We start from the raw sequence: 25,512 nt of genomic DNA, 5'->3' as shown, positions 1-25,512 counted from the left end.
GCTCCAGCACCCTGCAGGCATCACCTGCTTCAGCAAGAAAGCCAGTGAAATAAAATAACAGTGAATATTTTATTGAACATTGTTTTAATACCATATCAAAACACCTTGACTAATGAAGGAAGCTCCCCCCAAGCTCTGAATTCTTAGTTTTTTTCCCCCGTTTTTTTTAATATATAAATACAGAAAGGTTTCCCGCAGGGGCACGGCCACCGGCAGGGGAGGTCTCACCAACGAAAACGCGCCCGCCGTGCCGGGAGGGGATGGGGATGGGCTGGGGGGGGGTCACTGCCATGAAACGACTCCATCTTGGCACCTCCAGGAAAGCCACCCCCGTGGCCGGGGGCGTCCAGGAGTCCATTGGGGGTCTTCCCCCAAACCCTCCTCGAAAGGGTTCGACTCAAAGGTGATGGAAAGAAAGGGGGGGGGCAGTTTTGGCAAGAGGAGCCCGGCGGGGGGGCGGCGGGAGGGGGCGGCGGGGATGCTGCAGCTCTCCAGTCTCTGAGTGGTTATAGCTGAGTTAAAGAGTGACCAGTCTGTAAACATCACCGGGGCAGGGAAGCTCAAATCGAAGAACACGCCAGTCAACACGAAGCTTCAGTTGTGGTTGTTTTTTTTTTTTCTTTTTTTTTTGTCGATTTTCTCTTTTTTTTCTTCTTTTTTTTTCCTTTTTTTTTTTCTCGTTGTAAACACTTGAAAGATGGACCCCTGCGGCTCGGCAGGGGGGAGCAGTGGCCCCGCTCCTGGCATGGGGCAGAGTCCCCTTCTCACGCTGCTGGGGCCAGGGTGGAGATCTCCAAAAGGGAGACGGGAGAGAGGAGAAAATTCCCGTTTAGTCAGTGCAAAAACACGGAGCAGAGCCCCCGGGCGAGTCCGGGTGGGAGGTGGGGGGCTTGCCGGTGAGAAATGCCACATGCTCCGTTTGGCCGGCTGTCCCCCGGCAGCTTCCCCCTTCGTTTCGGGGAGAAAAGCCAAACATCATGGCAGGGTTTTGGCCGAGGGCATTCCCGGGGCCTCCCTGGCGGGCAGAGCTCTCCTGGTGACCAGTGGCTGTGGAGGGGAGAGCAGGTCACTCTGCTTTTCTCACACTGTCTTCTCCTGGATGTTCTTTTTTTTTTTTAAATCTTTTAAATTAAAAAAAAAAAAAACCAAAAAAACCCCCAAAACAACAAAACAAATAAAAATAATAAAATAAAATTAAAAAAATTCGCTGTTGTCCCAAGTGGATTCAAGTTTCTGGGTTTTATTTTTGTCTTCTTGAGGAATTTAAAGAAGTCAGCCCAAAACTCCAGGTGGGGTGGGGGGGATGGGGAGAGGAGGTACAGCAGGTATAGCAAGGTGCCCTGCAAAGGCAGAGAGAGACGATCCCAGGTGAGGAGCAGGAGCCACGGCCGCTCCACCCCACCCTCCTGGCCCAGGATTCAAACCCAGCATGAGTAAACTACATTCAAGCAGCCCGCGGCAGGCTCACCTTAGAGAGAAGTCAGCAAGCACGCCTGGCGGGTCAATCAGAAGGATGCTCCGGGCAAGATCTGTTCACTTCAAACCACGAGTCTATACAGCTGGAGAGAGGAGAGCGCATCACCACCATGCCGCTGAGCCTCGAGATGTCCCCGTCTGTCCCCCTGCCACCCGCCTGGCTGCGTCCCCTCACACAGGGCGGTACCTTTTGTGATAAATGCAGAGGCAGGGCAGCCTGGCTATCGTGTCCCCCTGCAGCAGCTCCTCCAGGCAGATCACGCACTCGCCAGCGTCCTTGGTCAGCACGTCATCTGGGAGGGGAGGAGAGGGCAGCGGTGAGACACAGTCCAACGCGGCATCCCCCTTCCCAGGATGGAGGGGAGCCCACAGCCACCTCTGCGGAGGCAGCTGGGATGGGGCAGCCGATCGGCAGCAGCGCCGGCAAATGCTGGCAGCAGGCTCAGGTGGAGGCACAGCGGGGAGATGGGGCTGGGGCGGCTGCAGCAAACACACCCCCTGCCCCTGGCTTCCAAAAACGCACCCCTGAGGAGGGGCGAGCGTCACTCTGTGTGAGTGGTCAGGACAGAGGATGGGAGATGCATGAGCTTGCAGACCAGTGCTCAGCCCAGTAAGCCTCACGGCCAGCGAGGATGGGAGGAAGGCAACGACCCTTCAGAGGGGCAGCCCAGGAGGACACACGTCCCCTGCCCGAGCCAGGCAGGACGCCCGACGAGGACGGCTCCCTCTGGCATGGCACACCGTGGTGAACAACATGGGGAAGGGGCTGTGTTACAAAGGGTCCTGCGGCAAAAGCAGTGGGGTTGAGCCATACTGGAGGAGCGGAGCGGAGCAGGGACCGTGAGTTGCACTGGTCTGCTGGAGCACAGCCCTCCTGGCAAGCCCAGCCGAGCCGCCTGCCCATGCAGCCTGCAGCAAGCGTCTCTCCAGCCTGCCCGGAGCCATCCCAAGCCGGCAGGACGCCGTGTCCCCCGCACAGCTGGCCGCTGGCCCTTACCGTTGTAGGAGAGGCGAGGTTTGCTCAGACACATGATAAAGTGCATTTCCATCTCGTCAGAAGCCACAGATTTGGAGCAAATGGGGCACTTGAAACCTGGAGGGAGAGCAGAGAGATGAGCCCTTAGCGAGGGGAGGAGGAGAAGAGCCCATCCCGCATCCCGGGGAGTCCCCGAGGCCATGGCAGGGCACGGCAGCGGGCAGCCCCTCACCTGCTGCCTGCATGGTGGCACACACCCCACGCAGCACCCGCCGGACACCCACTCATCCTCTGCCGGCCGCCAGCAGTGCTGGTGTGGGGGACAGCCACCGGACAGGGGACAGTCGCCCAAGCCGGTGCAGCGGTCTTCCCGTGCCCGCCGCGCAGAGGGCACAGAGAGTGTGCCAAGGCAGAGCACACGTGGCCATCAGCTGCTGCCAGGCCTTAAAGGGCGAGGAGCAGCCCGGGGCACACAGCTCCCTGCGGCTGGCAACTGCAGGGGCACGTCCCCGTTCCAGGACGGTGCTGTCCCTGCTGCCGTAGCTCAGCCCCACACAGCTGAGCCAGAAAAGCTGCAATGAAGGAGGTTTTTCTGTAGGGCCGCAGCAGAGGACGGGCAGGCTGGAGCCACGAGCCCAAATTGTTGCTTTCTCCAGCTTTTTGCAGGAGTGAGGTGGGTGCTAGCCCCTCCAATGCCAGCCAGCAGCCCCAGGAGCAGGGGGACCCTGCAGGCTGACGTCCCAGCTTGGCCTTGGTCCTGCCTTGCCACCCGGACCTGCCTGGTGACTTGGACTCTTGGATGAAGCTGGCTGTGATGTCCAGATCTGCTCCGCATCCTTGCTTGGGCATGAGGATGAGGCCTGGCTGGTGCCAGGGTATCACACCGGTGCCACCACCTGCTCGAGCCATGCAGACCACCATAGCATCATCCCCAGCGCCACCGAGTGAGGCTGCCCCAAACTCAGGTTTCCAAGCCCCAAACTCCTGGGGATCCAATCCCCAACCAGCCCTGCAGGTCACCCCCCCGGGACTTCCTGCCCTCCCACCACAGCCAGCTCGAGGCCGTGCAGTTTGTCACCGTCCAGCACAGCGGGGCTCAAGCCAATGCAGCCAAACATGTGCGTGCCACCACCACCACCATGGGTTTGCACCAGAATATCTAGCAATTCCCTGCCTGCAGAGAGGGAGAGGGTAATTTAAGGACCTGTCTTCTAAAAGCAGATCAGGTTTGACTGCAGTGCCGCTTAAGAGCTTTCTTCATATATATGCAAAGGCTGCTCAGGAAAGAAGAGAAAAGGAACATACGCAAATTACCTAAGGATGAATCAGGTTCTTGTTTGCCACCACGTGGACGTGGCGAGGGCATTTTTTTTGCTTCTTGGAAGGGAGAAAGTGCGGGTGGCTTTAATGGGAGGCAGCTCAGACCTTTGCCATGCAAACAGCCAGGATAACTGCTCAACACCTGAGCACCCTCTCATTAGCAGCGGTGATAAGTAGAGATTACTTCCCAGCTCCCTGGATGAAAGCATATGACAGGGATGCCCACTCCTGCCCCTCCGGAGGGAGGTTATTTCCCAGGAGGGCACAGCAAGCACAAGCATCATGGATTGCGGGGGATTGGCTCTAAGGGGACATGCTAAAACAAGGAGCCCTTGCGCCCAGGGGCCTCTCCAGCAGAGTGCCAGGCTGGCCCGCAGCGTGCCACCATAGGGACACATCTCTGCCCCAGACGGGCTGTGCTGCGGGGTCTCCGCTGCGAGTCTGGTCCCGTTTGCAGCAAGCCCCAGCTGAAAGGGCAGCGCTGGCAGCCGGAGCCTCGCGGGCAGCAGCACCGATCTGCCTTCTCCTCTCCAGCCTAATTTTACTCCTGACCGATTTATACCTTGTGGCAGCAGTGCCCATTAGCTGAAATAGTTGGGTTTTTTCTCCTCCCAAGTGTTTACCCGCCTGGTGTATTTATAGAGCGGGCTCGGATAGCCTCCCAGCCTGCCTTCTGCAAGACCCAACTAGCCTCCCCTTGCAAGAAACCTTCCCCGTCCCCTGGCTCCCCTGGCAGCCTGCCTGCCCCTGTCCCCAGCTGAACTGATCCTGCTTGAACGTGGACGGTCTGCCAGCACCGCGGGCGCCGGTCCCTACCAGGGAAGCTCTGGGGACCAGTTTCCAGCAGGGAGCCCCTGGCATGGGGCAGTTGCGAAGGGCTCCCTTTGGTAAAGGTGTTTTGGCTGCAAATGTGGTGTCAGGGCAAGCCATTTGCAGAGGTTAAGTACCGTCCTTGGTGCACTGCACGGGAAGACCTTGTCTCCTCTGTTCCCCCCTTTTTCTGTGCCAATGTGTTATTTTAAACAGCTGCCCCAGATCTGCCAGCTCCAGCAGCACCCAAAGGGATCCTATGAGACATGCAACCGGGGCAAAGGGAGAGGGCCCCGGATGAGACCGCCCAGCCCACAGCTGCCGGGGCACGAACGCCGGCTGCCAGCAAAGCAGCAGGAGCCAGAGAAAGAGCAGGGCCCTTTGCAGGCTCCGGTGAGTGGCTGTTGCCATCTCCAGGCCTCTTTGCTAGCTGGGGTAGTTTTAGCACGTTTATAAATAGCCAGCACAAACACTCGTCACACTCCTCAGTGCTCCCTGGGCAGCTGGCTGGGGGACAGGGACCCCCAGTGCTGCCGCAGCCCCGTGGCAAGGACGCGGGGGACGTTGCTCAGACAGAGGCGCCCGGGCTCAAACCCCAGCACGTGCGCGGCGTGCTCCAGCCACAGACGCTGGCTGCCACGCGGGTCCAGGGGCTGAGCCAAGCGCAGAAGCACACACACTTTCCTGGCTCTGCATTTCGCAAGATGGGGGGGGGGGGGGGGGGAACACAAAATTATGAAAATGCAATTGCATAAATTCCTGGGTCTGAGCGGGAGTGAGGAGCCAGCGTGGAAAGGCCCCCGGGGTGCGGGGTCGCCCTGCACCCCAGCTGTCAGCACAAATACTTGGCATTGCAAGAGCAGCTGCTGGCATCCCCCTCCACAGCAGGCACTGGGAGCCGTGGGGAGCCCACCGCCAGCAGGAAAGGGGAGGCAGAGAAGGGGGTCAGGCTCCCTCGTCCCTTCTCCAGGTGACCTTTGGGGGGAGGTGGTGGATGGAAAACCACTGAAGCCAGGGGACAGCCGGCACCCAACAGTGGCAGGCGCCAAGCCCAGTGTCTCGGAGCATCCCTCCGCAGTTCAGGCAGGCGCTGGGGCCCAGAGCCGGTTCCACACATGAAAGGGTCGCTCCCCACGCGGCCGGCCCCCTCCGGGCCATGGTATTTTCCACGTTCCCCGAAATCCCCGTTAATTTATCCTGCCTAAGCTGCCAGCCCGAGCGACACAGGAGATTACATTTTGACAGCTGCTCATGGAAAATTCAGCTCCCTCCCTCCTCCTCGAGCCCTTTCTGCCCTCCTCCCACATGCCTAAAAAAAAAATAATGAGAGAGAGGAAGGGCCCAGCTATTCCTCCTCGCCTGGGCCTCCCACGCCCACGGGGAGGCTCAAGGGATGCTCCGGGGAAAGGCCATGGACCCTTCCTCCCTCCCAAGGCGCCTGGGGCAGCTGGCAATGCTCCTGCCTGCGGTGTGTTAAACCTGAAGCTGCCACCATCTCCACAAGCAGAGATGTGCAGGCAGGCACCAGCTCTTGCCAGGAGCAAGCGAGGAAGAGGAGGGTGCTGTGGGAAGCGGGCTGGCCCAGAAAGGCAGGTTCAGATCCAGACCTGGACTCTTGTATCCTGCAGGAGAGTTTGAGAAAGCCAAGGGTTTTCCAGGGCTGTGAGACACACATTGCCAGGTGATCTCATCTCTCCGATGGCTTGGTCTAGAAACTGGGAGCAAGCAGTGCTGGTGCTCTCCAGGGGCTACTGCCTTCCGAGTATTTTTAGGAAGGTTACATCGTTAATTTTAGACAGCTGGGCAAAGCAGAGCTGGGAACCTCGGAAAGCCTCCACCAGGTCCTATGCTAACTGAAAAAGCTGTTACGGTGCCGAAAACACCACCACACAGGCTGCTGGGGCTTTGGTGGTGGCGGGAGGGTCAAGACATATTTCCAACCCATCTGTAAACATCTCAAATGCAGCTGCTTCTGAAGCTGGGATAGGAAATTCCCATCACTTGTGCCTACAGGTGATGACCACAGCAACCTTAACGGCTTGGGGAAGCCACCGAGCACTACAGTGGGGTCAACCACACCACATCCTGCTCTCCTCGGGGACGGGTGGGACAGCGTCCATGGGAGCCGCGACTCTGTCCCTGGCCGCAGGGGAAGGCACATACCATGTCTGCCTTCACTCGCCAAACCCTCCACTAGCTTGGTGTGCCTCCAGATGGACCACTTACAGGCTACGGTGCCACCAGGAGATGCAGCATTGCCCCAGCAGTAGGAAACCCTGGCTCTATTGCTAGCAGATAGCCGAAACGTGGTGAGCAACAGCTTCACCACTGTGCAGCACCTCCAGCGACAGGAGGAAGATGCTGGTGGGGGATGACGTGCCCTGAAGGCAGGGGGAAGCAGCAGCCCAGGCACAAGCAAGTGAGTGCAACCCCAGCAACCCGCCCCATAGCGAGTAGCATTCATCGAAGGGATCCCCAGCTGCCCAGGACCCTGCTACTGCAGTGGGATAAACCAGGAGCCCTGCGTGCCCGAGTGGCTACACAAACTCCCCAAAACACTCCCACCCCAGCAGGGGTCCCTCCCCTGGTTCCCAGCCACCCCACAGGACACCCTGATCACCAGGGAGCTCAGGGGTAAGCCCCAGGCTGCCTAATGTCCACGGGAGATCTGGAAACCTCAGCTGCACAGCCCATCTCCATGTCTCCAGAGAGCATCCTAGGCCTCCGGCCAAAGGAGCTGGCTTACACCAGGTGAGGATGCAGCCGAGCGCAAGATAAATGCAAGGAATATTTGGTCCAAGCACACAGCTGAAGCAGAGTCCTGGTGCCTCCTCCTTCCTGAGCAAACCCTGAGCATCCCACCTCCCCCCACAGCTTCCCTGACATCGCCAGCTGAACCAGCACCAGGTGGAAGCTGGAAGACATAGATCATCTTTAAAAAACCAAACCACTAGTGATTGAAGTGGAGGGCAAGACAGAAAGATCATGTATATGGGCCCAGTTGGTCAGTCTGAAGCAGAAACACGTGGGGTTGAGTAAGGAGAAAGGACGCCATGTCCTCCACTTCCCTTACCCACCGTGGGCTCCAGCACAGCCCCAGAAGGGAAGGGATCACACAGGAGTTTTCCTCCTTGCCAGCTGAGTGAAGGAAATCTGCAGAGCCAAGATATTCAGACCTTACATCCCCTGGAAAATAAATCCCCTACTGACTTAAAGCAGCCTTGTTGTTGGAAAGCGATGATTGCAGGACAGCACATTGGAGATGGCGTATGGGGTGCACAGAACACATCTCCAGCACTTGGGCATCACAGGGACCTGGTAGCTGAGGACCTCCACGGATGTCCTCTTCCAAGAGCATCACCTACTGTGGAAGCGACGTTCTGCTGGCCTCTGAGTGATGCAGTCAGCGATGCCACCTTGCACCAGGGCCAGGAGGCAGCTCGCAGCTGCACCAAGGACCCGTCCCATCAAGGACCACGCTCCCTCTGCCAGCAACATGCTTGCATTGAGTGCCTGGAGGCCGGGGTGCCCAGCAGGATCAGGCCCAAACCCCCTTCCCCTTGCAGGAGGAAACGGCATCAGCTGCAGGGGCAGATGCAGGAGCTGGAGCCCGACACAGCCCCGCTGCCTGCTACCCGGGCAGGACACAAGGCGCCGGGTGAACGCCGTGACGGTGGTTGGCTATTGTGCAGCACAAGGGCTGACACGAGCGGGGACACGTAGGCAGGAAGGAGTAAAGCACTTAAGCAGCCTCATTTACCGGCTCCAAAAAAGGGCCATATGAAACTCCCTCCTCCTGAGTCAAGGCTGCAGGGAGGTGGGGAAAGGGTGGAAACAAGACATCCCACCTTCCTGGGGGCGGAAGGGAGGCAGGGCTGGGGGACACCAGCAGGCCAGCCCCAGAGGACGAGCCAGGCAGCTGGGATGTGGCTGGGCCGAGATGTCCCTGGATGGCAGCTCTTGGCAAGAAACCCAACGGTGCAGGTTGCTGCCTCAGCAAAGGGACAGTTCTGCTCCATCCCCATCCCCATCCCATCCCACCGTTTCCTTGCTGATCAAGCCCGTTCAGATGGCTGAGCCGGAAGAAAACAAACTCTTGTAACGTGAAGCAGAACCCCAAAAAGAAGCCACTCCTGTGCAATATCTAAGAAAAGCTGTCCCTGGTTCATGGTGGCTCCTGGCAAAGCCCCCACGCCGCAGGTGTTTGCTGTCAGGTTGGCCACACACCAGCCAAGGGGTGGCAGGGACGTGCCACAGACCACAAAGCTGGCCAAGGCCAGCGCTGCTGTAATGCTCAAGGCAGCGGGTTTTGGAGACGCGTCTGCCCACTCCCACCCAACTCAAGCTGTGAAGAGGAGACGCAGCAGCAAGGAAAAGGCATTGGTGCTCCAGATTTGATGTGGGGAAGCCACTAGGGCCAGAGGGATGCAGGAGGGGCTGGGTGGCATCACGTCACAGCAGCCCAGGGCTGGCTTGCTGCAAGCCGGGAGGCAGAGATATTTTTTTTTCTAGCCAGCTGGTTTCTTACGGGGGTGGTGGGGAAGGACAGGAAGAAGCAGAACAGATTGCAATACCGGGTCTGAGGGAAGCTGGAGAGTTGGGAAGGGGCAGGAGACATGAGAGCAGGAACCCCACAAGGACATTTGCTCCAGAGCACCCAAAGCCATCAAGCCTCAGCAGACAGACACACCAAAGCCCTACAAGACACCTCCAGCACAGCCCGCGGACACCGAGAAGCAGGAAGACGAAGATGCCTGGCTATACGGTCACAGGATGTCCAGAGCCACCCTCCTTGCACACATATCCTCAGGGAAGACATGCAAACAGCCTCTGCACCCCAAGCATCCCCCCTGCCTGTTGCTGTTTGAGTATTGCCCTTTTCATGGCTGCAATTGCAATTTTTGAACAAAAATACCTATGCTGCAGGTAAAAAGCATCTCCCTCCTACAGCCCAGGCTATGCTGCAGGACCAGTTCCCCCAGATCTGGATGAGAAAGGCAACCTCCTGGGGTCACCCTACCTTCCAGCTAGTCCTAGTTTACTGCAGAAACACTCCCCCAGCTGCTGGGAACAGTCTTCATAAGGAAGAGCGTGTAGCCCAAAGCTAATTTTAGCATCCCGGAGAACAACAAAGTTAAGCAGAGGGGTCCTGGGTGACAGCCCAGCGAAGGCATTAACACCTTAGACTCCTGCCGTTGGGCTGCAAGGCTTGAATTTACTGAGTTACAAGCTCATTCAGGGCTCCTGCTAGTCGCAAAACCAGCCTGGGGCCATCTCATTGTGCAGAAGAGCTGCAGGGATGCCCCAGAGCTGTCTCCCCACCTCTCAAAGGATGCTTAGGGTTTCAAATTCACTGCCCAGAGAGGAGAGGGATCCTGCAGGCACGCCTGGGAATTTCCAAAGGGTTTGCCTGTGTGCCTGCTTTTTATCTCCCGAATATTTCTGGTGTGAAGGAGGAAGCCCAACCGCAAGCCCTGCTGCAGGCAGCAATCATCCGCAAGATGCACGGAGCCAACAGGGCAACGGAGGGGTCCCAGTGCTGAAATGAAGGAGCGCAGGGGATCCTCCAGCACCACAGCGGGATGCAGTGACTCGGAAATTGGAGCAGAAAGGGAGAGAGTTGGATGTTTCACCTCAGCAGGGGCTGGGAGTGAGCAGCGAGGCAACGTCACGAGGGGACCGGCGGGGTGAGTCACTTCTGACTAAGCCATCCGTTCGGGAGGCACCCACGGAGTCCCCACCGCCGGGCTCCAGCCGCTGCCAAGCTGCCAGAGGAACTCCCGCTTTCGGAAAGGCTTAAGCGCAAAAGCCTGACCTGAGCCACTCCCAAAGGCAACCAGATCTGACCCCGTGGGGTGAAGCAGCAGCTCCCTGGCTACCTCCCTCCTAACCCCCGGGATTTTCCAAAGCAGAAAACTCCTGCCTTGATGCTGCTGAGGCTCCGTCACACCTCAGCTGATCGCGCTGGGACGCTCCAGAGACACACGATGACATGCCCTGGCTTTGCGATGCTGGCAGAGGGAGCAGAGCCCACCACTGATCTCACCCACGTACCCGCTCCTCCCAGGAAGCAATCCCATCCGGCTCCTGGGATGGCTCCTCCCTGGGCATCCCACGGCTGCACCGCACAAACGGAGTGGTGGAGAGTCTCCCATGGCACTTTGTGCCCAGGCTATGGGACACATCATGTAGGTGGCAGGAGTTACTGGGGGTATGAGCCCCCCAGCCCCTGGGGTGTGTGGGAAGGACTGCTTTTCAGGGTAGAGAAAGAGCAATTTTTATGTAGCGGGCAGCAAACAGAGCACGAAAGGCACACGGAGCTACACCCACAGGCAGTGCATGGCTGTGAAATGCTTACGGCCAGTTAGCACTGGCTATTTCTGCAGGAAGAAAGACACTGTTGGAAAAAAACCCTAGGGAGGAGCACACTGCAGAGGAAGCCCTAACCTTACCTGCCCCCAGCTCCTTGCACGGTATGAAGAAATGCATGGCAGAGAGCATCTCCCTGCTCCCCAGGAGGGTCCGCAGCTGCCAAGGGATGCTCGGTGAATGCCCCAGGCTACAAGGACAGCAGGAATGGAAAAAGCGGGGTGCAGACCTGAAGGATGATCACCCACCTCTGCTGTGCATGGTGTGGGAGGGGGGGGATGCTTGACAGCACTGAGCTGCCCAGCCAGTGGCTGGGGATTTGGGAGATACCCCTGTGCTGGGAATGGGGCCACACCACATGACTCGCTCTCGCTCCGGAGCAGTCCTGCCCCATGCACTTCCCGGCTGCCTTTGCAGCATGGAGGTGGCTGGCAGACAGAGCCGGCTTTCTGCAGCTCCAGGAGCTGAACCTCTGAAACACAAAGCACAACGCCTCAGAGGAACAAACCCCTCGGCGAGCAGCAGGGTCTGCCCACGCCGGATCCTGCTAGCGGAGGCAGGAGGGGCTGCACACTGTGCCACAGGCAGGAACAACCCTGCCTGGCTGTCCCACCTTCTCTGCTCCTGCCTCCCCTTCAACACGTGCCACCCTTGAACACAGGAAGAGCCAAGCTGTCTCGTGGCCAGCGACCACTGGGAGCAAGAGGGGGATAGTGGGGCTGCAGATGACAAAAATCCCAGCTGTGGGATTTCAAGCTCTCTCTTCCCCAGGAGAAAGGAAAAACACCAAGGCAACACGCAGAGGAGCACAGCATATCCCCACTTCCGGAGCCTTGGGAAGCAGAGTCCCCCTGTGAAACACTCACCCAGGACACCCCCCAGGACCTGCTGCAGGGTGCTGTCTGCTTCATACCTGCATATGGGGAGCAAAGAAATCAAAGGTGTCTATAACCACCCTCAGATGGGTAAGATCCAGGCAAAGAGCAGACTTTAAGGGCTATGAAATCAACATTGCGATAAATAAGCAGATGGACAATAGCCTCAAAGCAGCAAGATCCAGGTGGGGATAACCTGAAATGCCGAGGCAGCTCAGGCAGGGTGCTCAGCCTCACCCCATCCTGCTCAGCACCAGCTTAACAGAAGGCTGGCCCCAAAACCGACCTCAACCCATACTGACCTGCAGATGGTAATTTAAGCCATCTGGCTAGAGATGAACCCCCCTGCGTTCTCCCCAGCTACAGACGTACAGGCCTTGGACGGACCGATGGATGGATTGAAAGGTGGATCTAATTCCCCTGCAGCACTTCCGACAAAATGCAGCTCCATTGCCTTGTAGGGAGAGCTCCCAAATGAATTACTGCAATTACGCCGGCTGCAGGAGAAACTGCGGGTTTTCCCTTGCTGGCGACAAAGACTTCTCCAAAACACAATCCCCAAAACGCCCACCACACCAAGCTGTAATGCAATCATCTGGGATGCACAGAGGGGAGCCTCCAACACCACCCTCAGGCCGCTGAGCCGTGATCAGAGAAACACACAGCCATGGCGAAAGCCGAGGGGAGAACGAAGCCAGCCGCCTTTCAAGGCAGCAACAGGCGAAGAAGCACGGAGGACATGGAAATGCCTTAATGCCAGCAGCCCCGGCCCAGGAGGAAACAAAATGCTAGGCAGGGATGTGGGACATGGGGAGCATCACTTGGTTCTCCTGCCTGACTGCTGCTTTCCTTCTCTTGCGTTGCAGGCAGCTGGCCTCTAAAAATACTCGCTGTTGTCACGCCGTCCTGCCTGCTAGGGCCAGGAAACAGCTCTGAGCAGCTTTCAGTTCAGTTCTTCATCTGTGTTGCCATGCCTCCCTCGCCTGGGCCTGTCCCAGCCCTGTTTCTGTGCCTGGTAGGCGACAGTCTCTCAGGAACTGTGGCCATAACCTGACACAGCCTCAACGAGCCGAGGGCGCTTGCTGGGAATATACAGCCCTGGGAAATTTCTGCTAGCATTGCTAAAACTAGCAAAAGGGTAAATGTTTCCACTGCATCTCTCCGCTCCTCTACAAAGCACCATAAGACCATTGCACTAGGCACACAGTCTCGTTTCCGCACCGCTGATGGGAGGCCCACAGCTGCACGAGCATGCATGAGTGCAGAGAGCCAGGAATTTCCCGAGCTAATTCAGCCCGCGCCCTCCCGAGCAGCACGACACCGCAGCTGTCCCAAGAGCTGACCTGCTGCCGACACCGGCCAGCGCAGCTCGGCTCCGCGAGGAAGGAGAGGAGAAAGGAGTCAGCTCCACCTCGGAGGTGCGCTGCAGCCTCTCCAATGGCGAGGCACCATCCCTCCTGGCAAAATACAACTTGTACCAAACACCTCCAGCTGCCCATAGACCCGCCACCAGGGCCTAGGGAAGGACGACGCCAGCACTGAGCGATGCATCTGCTCAAGCTCAGCCGGTCGTATGCAGCACAAACCCAGCTGTGCGCAGGCGCGGGGACCATGGTGGGGAGCACCGACGGACCGAGCCCCATGCCGGCAGCACAGAGATCAGCCACGAGGACCTGCCTGCTAGCTCCCCAGCTCTCCCTGCCACCCTCCTCAAACCCGAGGCTGTGCGGGACCCACAGTGGGCTGGAAAGCTAAACCACACCAAGAAAAAAGCAGCCCCAGCCGCAGGCACTCCCCTCCCCTGCCAACAGCCTGGCAGGGCAGGAAACCCGCCGGCAGCCGGGCTCTGCCCACGGGAAACGCTGCGCAGCGGCAGGAGAAGAGGCCCCAGGCCAGCAGGGCTTCCTGCAGCTGCACCTCCCGACAGCCTCCCACCAGAAAGCACCGAGCAAAAGCGTTTCGCCAAGCAGTGCCCGCAAGGGACAGCAGGAGCATCCCTGGGGGCAGACCCAAGCCCCCAGTGGGTTTGCCTGCATTTGAAAGCTGCCCGGTGGGACTGGGACTCTAAGGCCCAACTTTAACCACTCCTGCTGTATCTGAAATAAAAAATGGGTCTCCCTCTACAGAGAGAGGCTTGTTGTACCCCAATGCACAGCCATGCCAGAGCAGGTGGTTAAAACACTCTGCATCAAGGCCCGCTGCTTTACAGCATCACTTGGCTGCTTGTGTAAGTCACTCGCAAGCCCTTGTGGTTTCAACTTTCAAGGGAACGAGGAGAAAGCCAGCTCACATTTACTCAAACCCAAGTATTCGGCACATCTGGGGTTTTGGCATACCAGCACCAGAGGCAACGAGATGCACCTCGTGGTTGCCCACCAACCGGTTGGGGTGCCATGGGACTGGTTCCTGCAGAGGGAATTCATTCAGACAAAGAGCTCTTTGCTGCCTGCCTGATTTGTCACACAGGAGATTACATCGGAGGAAAAAAAAATCTCCCCCCCCCCCCCAAAGTGGGTTTTTCTCCCTCCCTGCATTTCTCTTGAAATTAATTTTCAGCATTTAGCAGCATTTTCCCATGACTCTCCGCGGTTCCCTTGGCTGGGCGCCAGCCCTGGTACCGCTCTTCCACCAAAGATGTCTGCATCTGATTGATCCTCCGGCCAGCGAACGAGAGAGGGAGAGAGGGAGAGAGGGAGAGAGGGAGAGAGGGAGAGAGGGAGAGAGGGAGAGAGGGAGAGAGGGAGAGAGGGAGAGAGGGAGAGAGGGAGAGAGGGAGAGAGGGAGAGAGGGAGAGAGGGAGAGAGGGAGAGAGGGAGAGAGAGGAAAGGAGCCCTAATAGCACATTAATAAATAAGAGAAGTCTTTACGGTTATTCCAGTCACTGGAACAAACATCTCAGCAAAACAAACCAGCATGGGATAAACTTACGTCACGGGCCGGGAAGACAATCCTGGCTGGGAAGTGGGTCAGCCCAGGGAGCACGAGAGCATCCTTCTCAGCATCTCTGGAGCGTACGTGTGCGCGGAGGGGGAGAGGGCGCCCAGCTCCCCTGCGCCCATTTATGCACAGGTTTAGAGAGGTTCGAGCCCAGCCAAGCCGGTTAGCACACACAGCAATTAGTGCCTCGCTCCTGGGCAAGGCGGCCAAGAGACTTCAGAGGGCACTGGAGCAGCAAGGCAGCGCGGTGAAAGCCTGCGCTAGCTCTCACTGTGGAGACTGAAGATAACCACCGCCGCTGGCTTCTCACGCACAACGCCAACGTTGGCACACTTAAACTTCATCTCCAGGCTGTGGGTCTGGTACGCATTAAAGCTGCCTTGAGTCTCCCATCTTCTGGTATTCAGTGCTTCGTTCTTCCAAGGCAGCTGCTGCCTCTTCCCCTGGCCCCGGGCATATGCTGTCCTGTGGCCAGCTCAGAGAAGGCAGAAGTGGAAGAGCAACACCTCCAGACCTGGAGAGGCCAACGGCTGAATCTCTCTGGCCTAGGGGGCCTTCAGGACCATTCCTGCACTGCTTCCCAAACGATATGCAGGCCTGACAATGCTGTGGGTGCCCGACCCAGTTGCCAGGCAGTCACCAGCACCAAACCCACAAAAAGATGGCTTGAGGATGGTCTCCTTTGGAAGTTTCCACTGACAAAAATAGATTCACAATGGCAAATTCCTGCAGACCTTGGGGTGCCCTTCCCCAGGCCTAGCCCCTGTAGAGGGGGGAGGGAAGCACGTATGATGTCTGCGTGTTGAAAAGTTGGTGGCAGGAAAGTCAGGGCTGAAAGTGGACTCCCTCCAGCAGCTCACTGACTAGCCAGCTAGAATTAAGCCTTCTGGTTTTGGTGTAGAGATTGCAATGGCAGGACTAGCTCAGGAGTGAAGATCACCAAGGACCGGCGAGAAAAGGCTCAGGACTCGAAGGTGTCGGAGCACAGCAAGGGTACACCACAGACCTGCCTCCTCCCCCGCTCGGCAGAGACCGGGGCTGCCCGACACAGGGGTTCACTCACACCTTCAGCTCGCCTTCCAACAAGCGATCCCTATTTCACTTCCCTTCCTCCAGAGCCAGATCAAAGAGCGCTTCCAGCTTGTTTCACTCTCTAACGCTGCCTGGAGGAGGACCCAGCCCAGCACCCTGGCTGCCATCTCCACGCCAGACACTCATCTGCCTCAGGCTGGGCCCTCCTGCTCCGGACAAGGCATTGCTGAGAACGAAGCAGCTCACTTGGCAAAGGAGACCTCCCAACCTTGCTGCTGCCAGCATCCAGGACAAACAGCTTGTTTGTCAGCGCACAGAAAGCCTGCAACATTCCTGATGGCTCTGCACAGAAGGATGAGCTAGGCATTTCCTTGGGCTAGCCAGCAGACAGGGAGATATGGATTTATTGGAGCTTCAAACACTCAAGGGCTTTGGGTGATGGGGGGGATTTCTAGATAAACTTTAAGCTACTTATAGCCTCTGCAAACTCCCCAAGATCCTCTGATGAAGACAAATAACACAAGTGATGCTAAGAGAACCACACAAAGCCAGAGACATGCAGCGTTAAACCACACGTCTCCTTTTTCTCCCTTCTTCCCACTAGTCTTGGCTTTGCCGAGAAGACCTAATGGTGACGAAGCTACAGGGACAAGGTCAAGTGCTACAAGCAAACTCCAAAGTTGCAAAAGATGTTTTGTCATCTTCCACCAGCATAGGCCAGGAAGCGGATCTCAGAAACCCTGGGCAGACAGGGAAATCCCAGAGCAGTTTCAGCTGGAGCAGTTATGTTGCTTGTGTGGATGGAGGATACACTTGGGAAAATCCCCCTCAGGAAACGGGATCCACTTACCCAGAGAGATGCTGTCCCCTTGGAGGGAGGGACAAGCTCCACCACAAAGGTCAGAGCCCCCTCGTCCACCCCGTTTGAAAGATGCATTTAGGCTTTGCTATTCATAAGAGCAGCAGCTCTCCTCTCCTGGCCCTGGAAGGGCAAGAGGCCATCAGTACGTAACTGCTCCTGCCATCGCCGCACCCCAGCAGCCATGGCAGAGCCCGGAGGGATTCGGCAGCGGGCTCTTCTTGCCGACCGTCACAACACACAGCACCCTACAGCGATGCTGCAGCGCATGCTGGCCCTGGGGACGACTTCACGACGCTGCAGGACGTACTGGGCCTGGGGACCACTTTGCAACTTCCCTCTGCACAGGTTTCCCAGCGCAGCCCTCCTCTCTCCCTCCCCGGGCACGCCTAGCTCTTCTGTAAGCCTTCAACTGCAGAGAGGTGAAGGAGTGACACCAGCCAGGGAACAGAGCTCAGGCCGCCCCAGCTCACTCCTCGGGATCCCTGCTGACGGGGCAGATGAGCCACAAAACAGCCGGAGAGGCACACAAAAGCAGCAGCATCATAGATAAAGGGAGCAGCGAGGCGCCAAGCCTATCTGCCTGCTCCTGTTATCGCGGACACGCTGCTGCAACGAGAGCGCCTTATCACCGGCATTGAGCCAGGGCTCCTCGCTGTCCCATGAGGTCCCTGCAGAGCACAAGTTGCACTTTGAGGCACCTAGCTCTTCCCCAAAACCCAAATACTCCTGGAAGAGCAAGCCCATGGACACAACCTTCCCCACGTGCCGAGACTGGCGCCATCCACGTCTCCAGCCTGTGCAGAGGCAGGAGGAAAGGGGCAGGCAGGGCAAGGATCCACTCTCCAGACCTGTCAGCCGCAGAGTTTGGGGGGCTCCTCTTCTCGCGGCAGTATAGCAACTCAGGTGGATCCCCAAGACCCCCAAGCACGCATCCTCCCGAGTGGGTTTGGTGCGTAGGCAGGTCCCCTCATCCCCACCCTCAAGTCATCCTGCGCAAGGAGCAGGGACAGTCACACACAGCAATGTCAAGGCTCCTCTCCATTTACCGGAGTGCTGCTGCTTCAGCACTTTCCAGTGGCTAATGGAGTGGCTCAGCGCTGCGAGAGGAGTGGGTCGATGGGGAGGCAGGGGGGAAGAAGCGAGTAGCTCCTGACTGCCCTGCTGTAGGTTCACCAGCTGCAATGGGAGATTAGCACGGAATTTTAGCAGTCTTGAGGTGGCTTACTTCCTCTTCCCCTCGGTCTCCAAATCTTCCATTAACCTCTTACGCTAAGAGGAAGAACACAAAAGTTTAATGAGCTCTGACAAGTTTTCAAAACAGTTTCTAAGCATCCTCCGCTCCTTTTGCTATTAATTAGCGATGAGGAAGAACCACCGCCAGGAGAGGCTTCAGCACGGACTGAATGGCTCTCGCTGCTGCCCGCGCATGCTTCGGCACAGCTCAAACGCTCTCGGAGGGCCGCAAAAGAGGCACCAGAGAAACCCAGTTCTTGCAGCACTTCCCACAGCTCACGCTGCAATCTTCCAAGGGCGCGGGGTTTAACTTCACAGCATTGCGCTAACTTGCATGAGCAGCCGGAAAAAGCTTAACTCCATTTTGCAGCTGGTTTATTTTTATAAACACGTTTTTGCCTCTCAGCATCGCAGTTTGAGAATTATCATTTAATGTAACCGATACTCTCTGACTGACCACCTCTACGTACAGATCAGCTGCGTGGTGTTTCCGTAACAAAACCCTCCTCGCTCCAGCGCCAGCCTCAGCGGAAGGCCCCGTGGCACTCATTCGCACAGAGGCTTGTGGAATACCTGGAAGGATGCTGCACCTTCGTTTCCTTCTGTGTTTAAAAGCCAGAGCAGCAGCACAGTCTGCGCAAGGTCACAGAGCAAGAAAGTTTGGAGAAACGCTCGGTCTCAACTCCGGCGCCACATGCCAGCCAGCCCTCTCCATCTGCTAGGGAGGACTGCAAGTGCCCGACTTATCCAGATCAATAGGAACAGGGCCCGGGGCGTTCTGCCACTGAGAATGCAACGTGAGACATACAGCTTCGATCTAACTGAGAAAAGCAGCCCCCGGAGACTGGGTAAAGGGGAAAAATCCCAAGATGGAAGTAGGAAAATGGGCCTCGCGAGCCTCGTTTTGCACTTTGTTCTTGTCCACTGGTTCAGTTTCAAGCCTTCCTGAAAATGAGGCATTGTCCCAAGGCGTATTATGAAATTCCCAGACCACGTCATGCAAGGAGAACATTTACAGCGTTTGCAAGGGGGCCGGGCGGGAGAGAAATCCCAGACTATTCCAGGAAACCCAAGGAGACATCCCTGAAATGACTTCCCCTCTAGCCAGGAGGGGAAGGGAGGACCTCCCACCTCGCTCCCTGTACCCAGCCAAAACTAGGTCAGTGACACAGCCCTGCTCGCAGCCGGAGCTCCTCTCCAGACACCAGGACACACGGAAGGGTCCAGCCGCAAGGGTTAGGATGGAGGCAACCTTGCCCCCTCCCTCGGCCTGGCAGGTTTCCTGCAAGAGAGCCCAGCCGGCTCCCCAGCCTTACTAAAGAGGCAGGCAGTTCCTCCTCTGCTTCCTCCATAACGGTGCCAGCTGGCTTGAATGAGAAAACCTGCTTCGGCCTCTCCCTGGCCCTTTATCAGACGAAACAAAGGAGAAAAATTCCCACACCTCGCTTTCAAAGGCTTCCTCTGCCCCTTCCCCAGTTTCTAAGGCATGGGAACCACCATACCTGACCGGCAGCCCCCAAACACCTTCAAAAGCAGAGCTCAGCATGGTCTTCAAAACCAAGGTCTGGAGCTACAGCACCCTCAGAACACTTTCCCCCAAGTCGAGGTGGGGGTGCCACATCCACTGCTTCGCAGCCCCGAGCCAAAACACTTCCCTTCTAGAAAGCCTCCTCTCCCCACAGCCCCTTCCTCCCTTGACCTTGACACAGACGCCGGCCCCGGTGCTCCCTCACCCACCCACCCGTCCACGCCGAGGAGGGGACGGGGGTCCTTCCTTCAGGCTTGACACAAGGGGTCTTGACCAGCCGCCCAAGCCGGGGCGACAGCCCCCCCCTGCCGGGTGAAGGGTGCCCACCGCCACCCCCGGGCCCGGGTAACCCGCCCGGGGAGGGGAAGCCGGGGGAAGGCTCCGGGGAGCCGCCACTCACCGCTGTGCGAGCTGAACCACCGCGGTGCGATGTGAAGGGGCAGCGCGTCGGCCAGCGAGGCCCTGGCGCCCAGGTACAGCATCCCGTCTCTATGGTGACCGCCTCCCGTCTCCTGGTAACCGTTGCCATGGGCGTACGTGGAGTCGGAGCCCGGACCGCCGCCGCCGCCGCCCGGGGCCCGCTCGGCCTCCCCCGCCGCCCGCGCCGCCGCCGCGTACAGCCCGAAGGGGACGGCTCCGGCCGCCGCGGGGTCCATGCCCATGCCGGCCACCGAGCTGACGGAGCGGCTGCGCAGCCCCATGGCGCCTCCGCCGCCGCCCGCCCGGTAATGGCCGAAGGGGGGCGGCCCCCCCCCGCCTCCTCCCGGCGGCGGCACGGCGCTGTCATCCGTCGACACCCCCGGGAAGGGGCCCCGCGAACGGGCCGCCGTGCTCTGCTTGCCCCCCATATGGGTACCGCCGGGCCGGAGGGAGCCGAGCGACAGCCCCCCGCGGGGAACGGGGCCGCGCCGCCCCCGCCGCCGCCGCTGGGAGGCGAGAGGGGGCGGAAGGAAGCGGGGGGGCGCGGGGAGCTACGGGCGAAAACCCATCCCCGCCCCAGGCATCCTCCCCCCGCCGGGCCCGCAGGGGCGAGGGCGCCCCGAGTCCGCCGCCGCCGCCGCCGTCACCGTCAGCCCGGGCGGGGGCCGCCGAGGGCCCCGGGGCCGGGGGGGGGGGGGGACGGGACGGCGGGGGAAGGGGGGGGGGGGGGGTGGACGGCGGCCGGGTCGCTCCGCCCGCCTGGCTCCTGCCCGGGGCGCGGCCGGCAGCCGGGCGACGATCAGCTGCGGCCCATGGGGCGGCGGGGGGCGGCGGGGGCGGCGCTGCCCCGCTCCGCTGCGCTGCGCCGGGCACGGCCTCGCTGCCGGCCGCCGCCAGCCGCCTGGTGCTCGGCGCCGCGCCGGAGACAATAGAGGCCGGCAGCACGCATGCTCCCGCCCCCGGCCCGCCGCCCTTAACCCCTGCGCTGCTGCCGGCCGCCGCGGCCCGGGCCTGCGCTCGCCGCCGCGGCCCGCAGGTCGCTGGGACGCCGCTCCCCGGGCGGGCGCTGCCCCGCGGAGCACGGGCCTCGACCCCCCCCTCCACACACACAGCCCGCTCCGCAAGGGCCTGCGGCGGGGCTGTAGCCGCCCGGAGGCCGCCGCAGCGAGCTCCTCCGGGGAGGCCGGGCCGACGCGGGCCCCGCTGCGCCGGGCGGGCCGGGAGGCCCCGCGGGCTCCCCGGGACACTCGGCCCCGGTGGGGCCGGGGGGGGGGCAGGACTACATTTCCCAGCTGCCCCCGCGCGGCGCCCTCCCACTGTGCGCAGGCGTGCGGCCGCCGGCTCCTCCCCTGCCCCGCCGGCGTCGGGGGTTGCTGGGGCGGCCCAAGATGGCGGCGCGCTGGAGCAGCGAGAATGTGGTGGTGGAGTTCCGCGACGCCCAGGTCGGGGGGGTGGGCGAGCTGCCGCCGCTGCTGCCGGGGGGCTGCCGCCCTGACCGGCCCTCGAGGGGGGGGGGGGGCCGCCCCGGGCGGGCCCGGCCGTGCCCGGCCGTGCCCGTGAGGAGCGGGAGGAGGACCTGGCCCGGGCGGGATCGGCGGCCCCGCGGGGCCTTTCGCCGGCTGTGGACGGGGCTGAGCCGGTCTCGGAGCCGTTTGCGCGGAGATAACGCCTCAATTCACGGGGCACTTTATTTATAGTCTTAATTAGAGCTTGGATTTCGCTTTTTGACTATATTAGTAGGCCTAGTAGAAGATACTGCCACTTCCCACGCATCTTTCCTCGTTTTTCCTCCGAGACCATCGTAGCTGCTTTCTCGGCCGCCATACAAATTGTTGAGTATTGTTCGATTAGCAGGAAAAGCGGGTTAGATTTTTTCATAAAGAGCTAAAAGGTCAGCTTTTGTTTTTGAAGTTGCTGGTCACAGTAGAACTCCCCTCAGAGTTTGCGTACGTCCTTTCCTAGAAGCTGTTCTAAGAAACGTGGTTTTTTAAGACGTTGGCAGTTGCTTAACAAAGCTGGATGTGGTGGGTGAACTATGAACCACTTCAGCAGGAAACGCAGAAAGGTTAAAAAAATAGTTCTGGAAACTCTCTCGTCTTCTAGTTTGTCCTCTTGTGCGGGAGCAACGTCAGCTCGGCATTCACCATTGCGAACAGGGGCATTGAATCCTCTGTGCTACGCCCAGCCTGCCCTCTGTAAACTAACAAGGTTTTTTGCCTTTATACCTTAAAAGCTTTGTATCGGTTGCGTTTTCCTCCTGGAAGAAATGTTAAAGCAGCCTTGTCTGCTATTGAAGATTTGTGCTCAGGTAATGAGATATGAAGGTATGTCTTCCTAAATCACAGATTCAAATTGCATCTGGCTCAGGAGATATGTGGCCTCATGATTTGATTGCTTATTCATAATGACTGGTGTGTGGGAACAGAGGGGGGAGAGAACAGGTGTTTCCATCCTCTTCTGCAGCAGTTGGCTTCAATCTCGCTGTTGTGCAGGCGTATACCTTAATAGAGAGGTTAACCACTGGTATTTTGGTCGCTTTGGTTTACTCTGGTGTGATCTTTCTAGAGCCGTTCTGACCTGCTTGCTCTCTCGTATGAAACCAGAGAGCTTCAGTGGCTGGGGCTGCTAGACTGCTGCTTCAGGTTAAACTCATTTATATATTCGTGCTTGAGCTTTTTTTAGGAGTCTGCACGAACATTTTTGCGGATGGGAAACCTGAGCTTGAGAAATTGAAACACCTTGGCTGTAATCATCCCATACCGGGCTTGAGCTCTGCCTGTAGGCCACACTGTCTCCAAAATCCCTACCCTAAAACCAACTGAAATGGAAACAAGAGTCAAAAGGGTGGGCAGCTGTTGCGTTTATAGCCCGTACATGTTTCCAAGCACTGCAGTTGTCTTGTTCACCATGCCAGAGTGTGTCGTGTGAAAACTACAGCACCCGACAATTCATAAAATCTTTGGCTAGTTTGGGGCCAGTATTGCCTACAAACGTCATCTTTCTGTACAAGCTGACAGAGGTGGCAGTCTCTGTACTCTTCTGATTTAGACGTGACCCACAGGCTCTTGTCAGGCTGTCCGTGCTATCAAAAGGAAAGTAAAGCTCACCATGTCCAACAGTGAAATAATACCATTTGTGGCAACTTGGCGTGTAGATGGGAAGTTAGCTATGCAGGGAACTGGTCTTTCTTGCGAAGAGTTTGCAGCCTTTGAAAACCAGTATAGCCTTGGCAAATTGAGTTGGTCCATTGCCTTTCAGGTGGAGAGTATGAAGCTAGATTCAAAACTAATGTAAGTTCAGACATGAAAAGGTGTTTTCCTTGGCTTGCCTAGCAGAAATCAAGTGAAATGCCAAAGTAGACGTTTGAAGTCTGAGAAGATGCTGCCTGGGCTGTGGGCTCAGAGCTGGTTTTCAAATGTGCGATACTCCTACCGTGCTTATTCACATAATTGTTACTCATAAACAGCAATTTTAGCTATCCTCATTGTTATTTTGGGATAAAAACTGCTTTCAGGTTGGCTTGTTCAGGTTCAACTCCCCCCTTCTGGAAGGTTGTGCTGACATATCAGTATACCAAGCACATTAAGTGACAGCTGTCTGGGTTTTTTTCCTGTTGCCTAAATAAGACTGTAGTGTTATAGGGAACTGTTTATTGCCATAAAACGACTTTCTTTGTGACCTACCAGAGCAGCAGCCTGACATGCGAAGCTTTTTACTTCATTCTAATTACTCATTACATTTTATGATGTGCCTGGAAAAACAGTTTACCAATGTTCGTTATTAAAAACAATTTGTAAGGATTTATGAGATCCTGCTGCCAACACCAGAAAAAATAAACTCGTATATGAAATTATCAATCACTTTAAATTGATGGGGTTTTTTCTGCCTTGAGGAAAGATAGCCACAGCTGTATGAAATATGTCGGCTGACTAGCTGTTCATCACATGAAAAAGTTCTGGTTCCAGGAATTGCTTTAGTGATCTCATTTTAATTCCTTGCAAGTGAAATGTGTATCATCTGGGAAAACTTCCTTCTCCTGCTTGCCTTTTTTATAAATTTAGTAACCCACTTTGTTGTTTTGCAAGGTGCTGTGAAATCTACGAAGCTGGAATTATTTCTTTACCATGTAGCGATTTTAAAACTGGCTTCTTATTTACAGTATTAGTTTTAGGACTAGGAAAACCTTGCCAGAAGACTGGATTTGCTACGTAGGAAAAAGCAATGAAAGCAGGTCATTCCTGGAACAGCAAAAGCGGTGGAACTCAGCATGGTTGGGGTATAGATGTAGGCCTGAGGTTTACTGCGGACTCCTGCTGAAACTCTGTTCCTGGCTGTGGTGTTTGTAGCTCTTTCCCATGTGGACTCTTGGTCTCTAGTGAAGAATGAGCCCGTGATGCTGTTTTTCCCTTAGCTGGGGTACATGCAAGCAGGGGGTGGGGCCCTGGTTGAAAAAAATAGGTTTTTGTGATGTTTATTCTCCTGCCAAATCTGATTGAAATGGAGTGGGATTGCCACATTGTCTGTCTGGTTTTAGCGATGCTTATAAGTAGTAGCTGTGGGACATCCTGAAGTCTTGTTACATTCACGCTGAGAGTACTTAGCAGAATCCTGAAGAGCAGCAGAGACATCCTGAGCCTTCAGAGAGGTAGCTTTGAAGATGACAGCAGTTAGTTTGAAGAATATGGGGCATATTCTGATTCTGTACTGTGGACGCTAAAAACTGCATTGAAGTCATATCCATGTTTATGGGCTGAACTGTTCAGCTTTCCAAGTAAAATTTTCCTTTATTCTCTTGGCAATTAAACGAGATGATTGGCCAATTCCATTCCGAACAAAAAGAGGGGAAGGCAATGTTCAAACAGTCCGGGTTTTTTTTTTTTCTTCTTATGGCATTTAAGTTTTCCCTTAGCCTTCTTTACAAGCAGTGCCAAAGTAAATTCTGATGTCTCTTAGCTATCTCTCATTTTTGGAGACCAGCCATACACAAGTGGTTGCACTTCTATCTCCCAGTACATATGTAATTAAATCTGGCCCTGCAATGGAAGAGAGAGAGACTGAGAAAGCTCCTGAGCAGGAGCAGAGGCTGATTAATATGGGTTATTAGAAACTGCTGATTGAAAGGCTGGAGCTGTGATTGCCATAGCAGGGAGAAGGGAGCAAGGTCTCAGTGCTTGTAATGGCGTCTGCCAGGTCTTGTCTTCAGTTTACTCTTAACAAAGATGTTTTCTGTGTGCTATCCTGCACCCCAAAATTAACTGCTGCACCCCGTCACCCATCTGTGGTTCTTTAAGGGGATGTTGCTTCTGCCATCCCTGACAGATATCAGCCTTGACTCTTACCGTAGCAGTCTAAGCCTTGAAGATGAGCTGACAGGTTTTCCTGAACTCCTCCCCAAAGCTGTGTGTTTGACTGAGAAGCTGACCTGAGAGGTATAATTTAATTTTGTTCTCTGTTTCTCTTTAACAGGCGACTGCGATGTCAGTGGATTGCCTGGGACAGCGCGCAGTACTCTCGGGGTGAGTGTGACAGTCCCCATTAGAAATGTTTGACAGTCATTTCCACAAGCCAAATCAGCAGCCTTCAGGCTGACCTCAATTGAAGGGCTGATGCATTGTTTCAGAAAGGTGCAGCTGAGTTCTGTTCAAGGCTTGATGAAGAGGATTCTGGGTCACAT

The 25,512-nt window shown here is 57.0% G+C and overlaps 2 protein-coding genes across 6 annotated transcripts in view; one reads left to right on the top strand and one right to left on the bottom strand.

Moving 5' to 3' along the window:
- Positions 1–50: 50 nt before the first annotated feature.
- Positions 51–20,507, bottom strand: ZNRF1 (zinc and ring finger 1). Of its 2 annotated transcripts, none has more exons than XM_087741025.1 (5): positions 19,819–20,507; positions 2,474–2,569; positions 1,664–1,769; positions 1,469–1,559; positions 51–1,340 (listed from the first exon to the last, which is right to left on the bottom strand). In XM_087741025.1, the coding sequence occupies exons 1-4, from the start codon at positions 20,264–20,266 to the stop codon at positions 1,502–1,504; spliced, it is 708 nt and encodes a 235-aa protein (XP_087597151.1). In that variant the 5' UTR covers positions 20,267–20,507; the 3' UTR covers positions 51–1,340; positions 1,469–1,501. The 2 variants fall into 2 exon arrangements, with proteins under 2 accessions (XP_087597151.1, XP_087597152.1); XM_087741026.1 differs by having other exon boundaries at positions 51–1,047.
- Positions 20,508–21,085: 578 nt separating this feature from the next.
- The window catches only part of WDR59 (WD repeat domain 59), a 49,941-nt gene continuing 45,514 nt past the window's right edge, over positions 21,086–25,512 (top strand). For 2 of the 4 annotated variants that reach the window (XM_087741019.1, XM_087741017.1), the window contains exons 1-2: positions 21,086–21,280; positions 25,305–25,354. In XM_087741019.1, the coding sequence (XP_087597145.1) occupies positions 21,227–21,280; positions 25,305–25,354 (104 nt within the window). In that variant the 5' untranslated portion in view covers positions 21,086–21,226. Of the gene's footprint in view, positions 21,281–21,438; positions 22,147–25,304; positions 25,355–25,512 lie in introns of those variants that run through there. The other 2 variants (XM_087741016.1, XM_087741018.1) reach the window with 2 other exon arrangements.

Source organism: Nipponia nippon, unplaced genomic scaffold (assembly GCF_047370975.1).
Source record: "Nipponia nippon isolate SJK-2023a ecotype South Korea unplaced genomic scaffold, ASM4737097v1 scaffold_7, whole genome shotgun sequence".
NCBI classification, from domain to species: Eukaryota; Metazoa; Chordata; class Aves; order Pelecaniformes; family Threskiornithidae; genus Nipponia; species Nipponia nippon.
The sequence above is the reverse complement of the archived record's forward strand: the minus strand, read 5'-3'. Positions and strand labels throughout refer to the sequence as shown.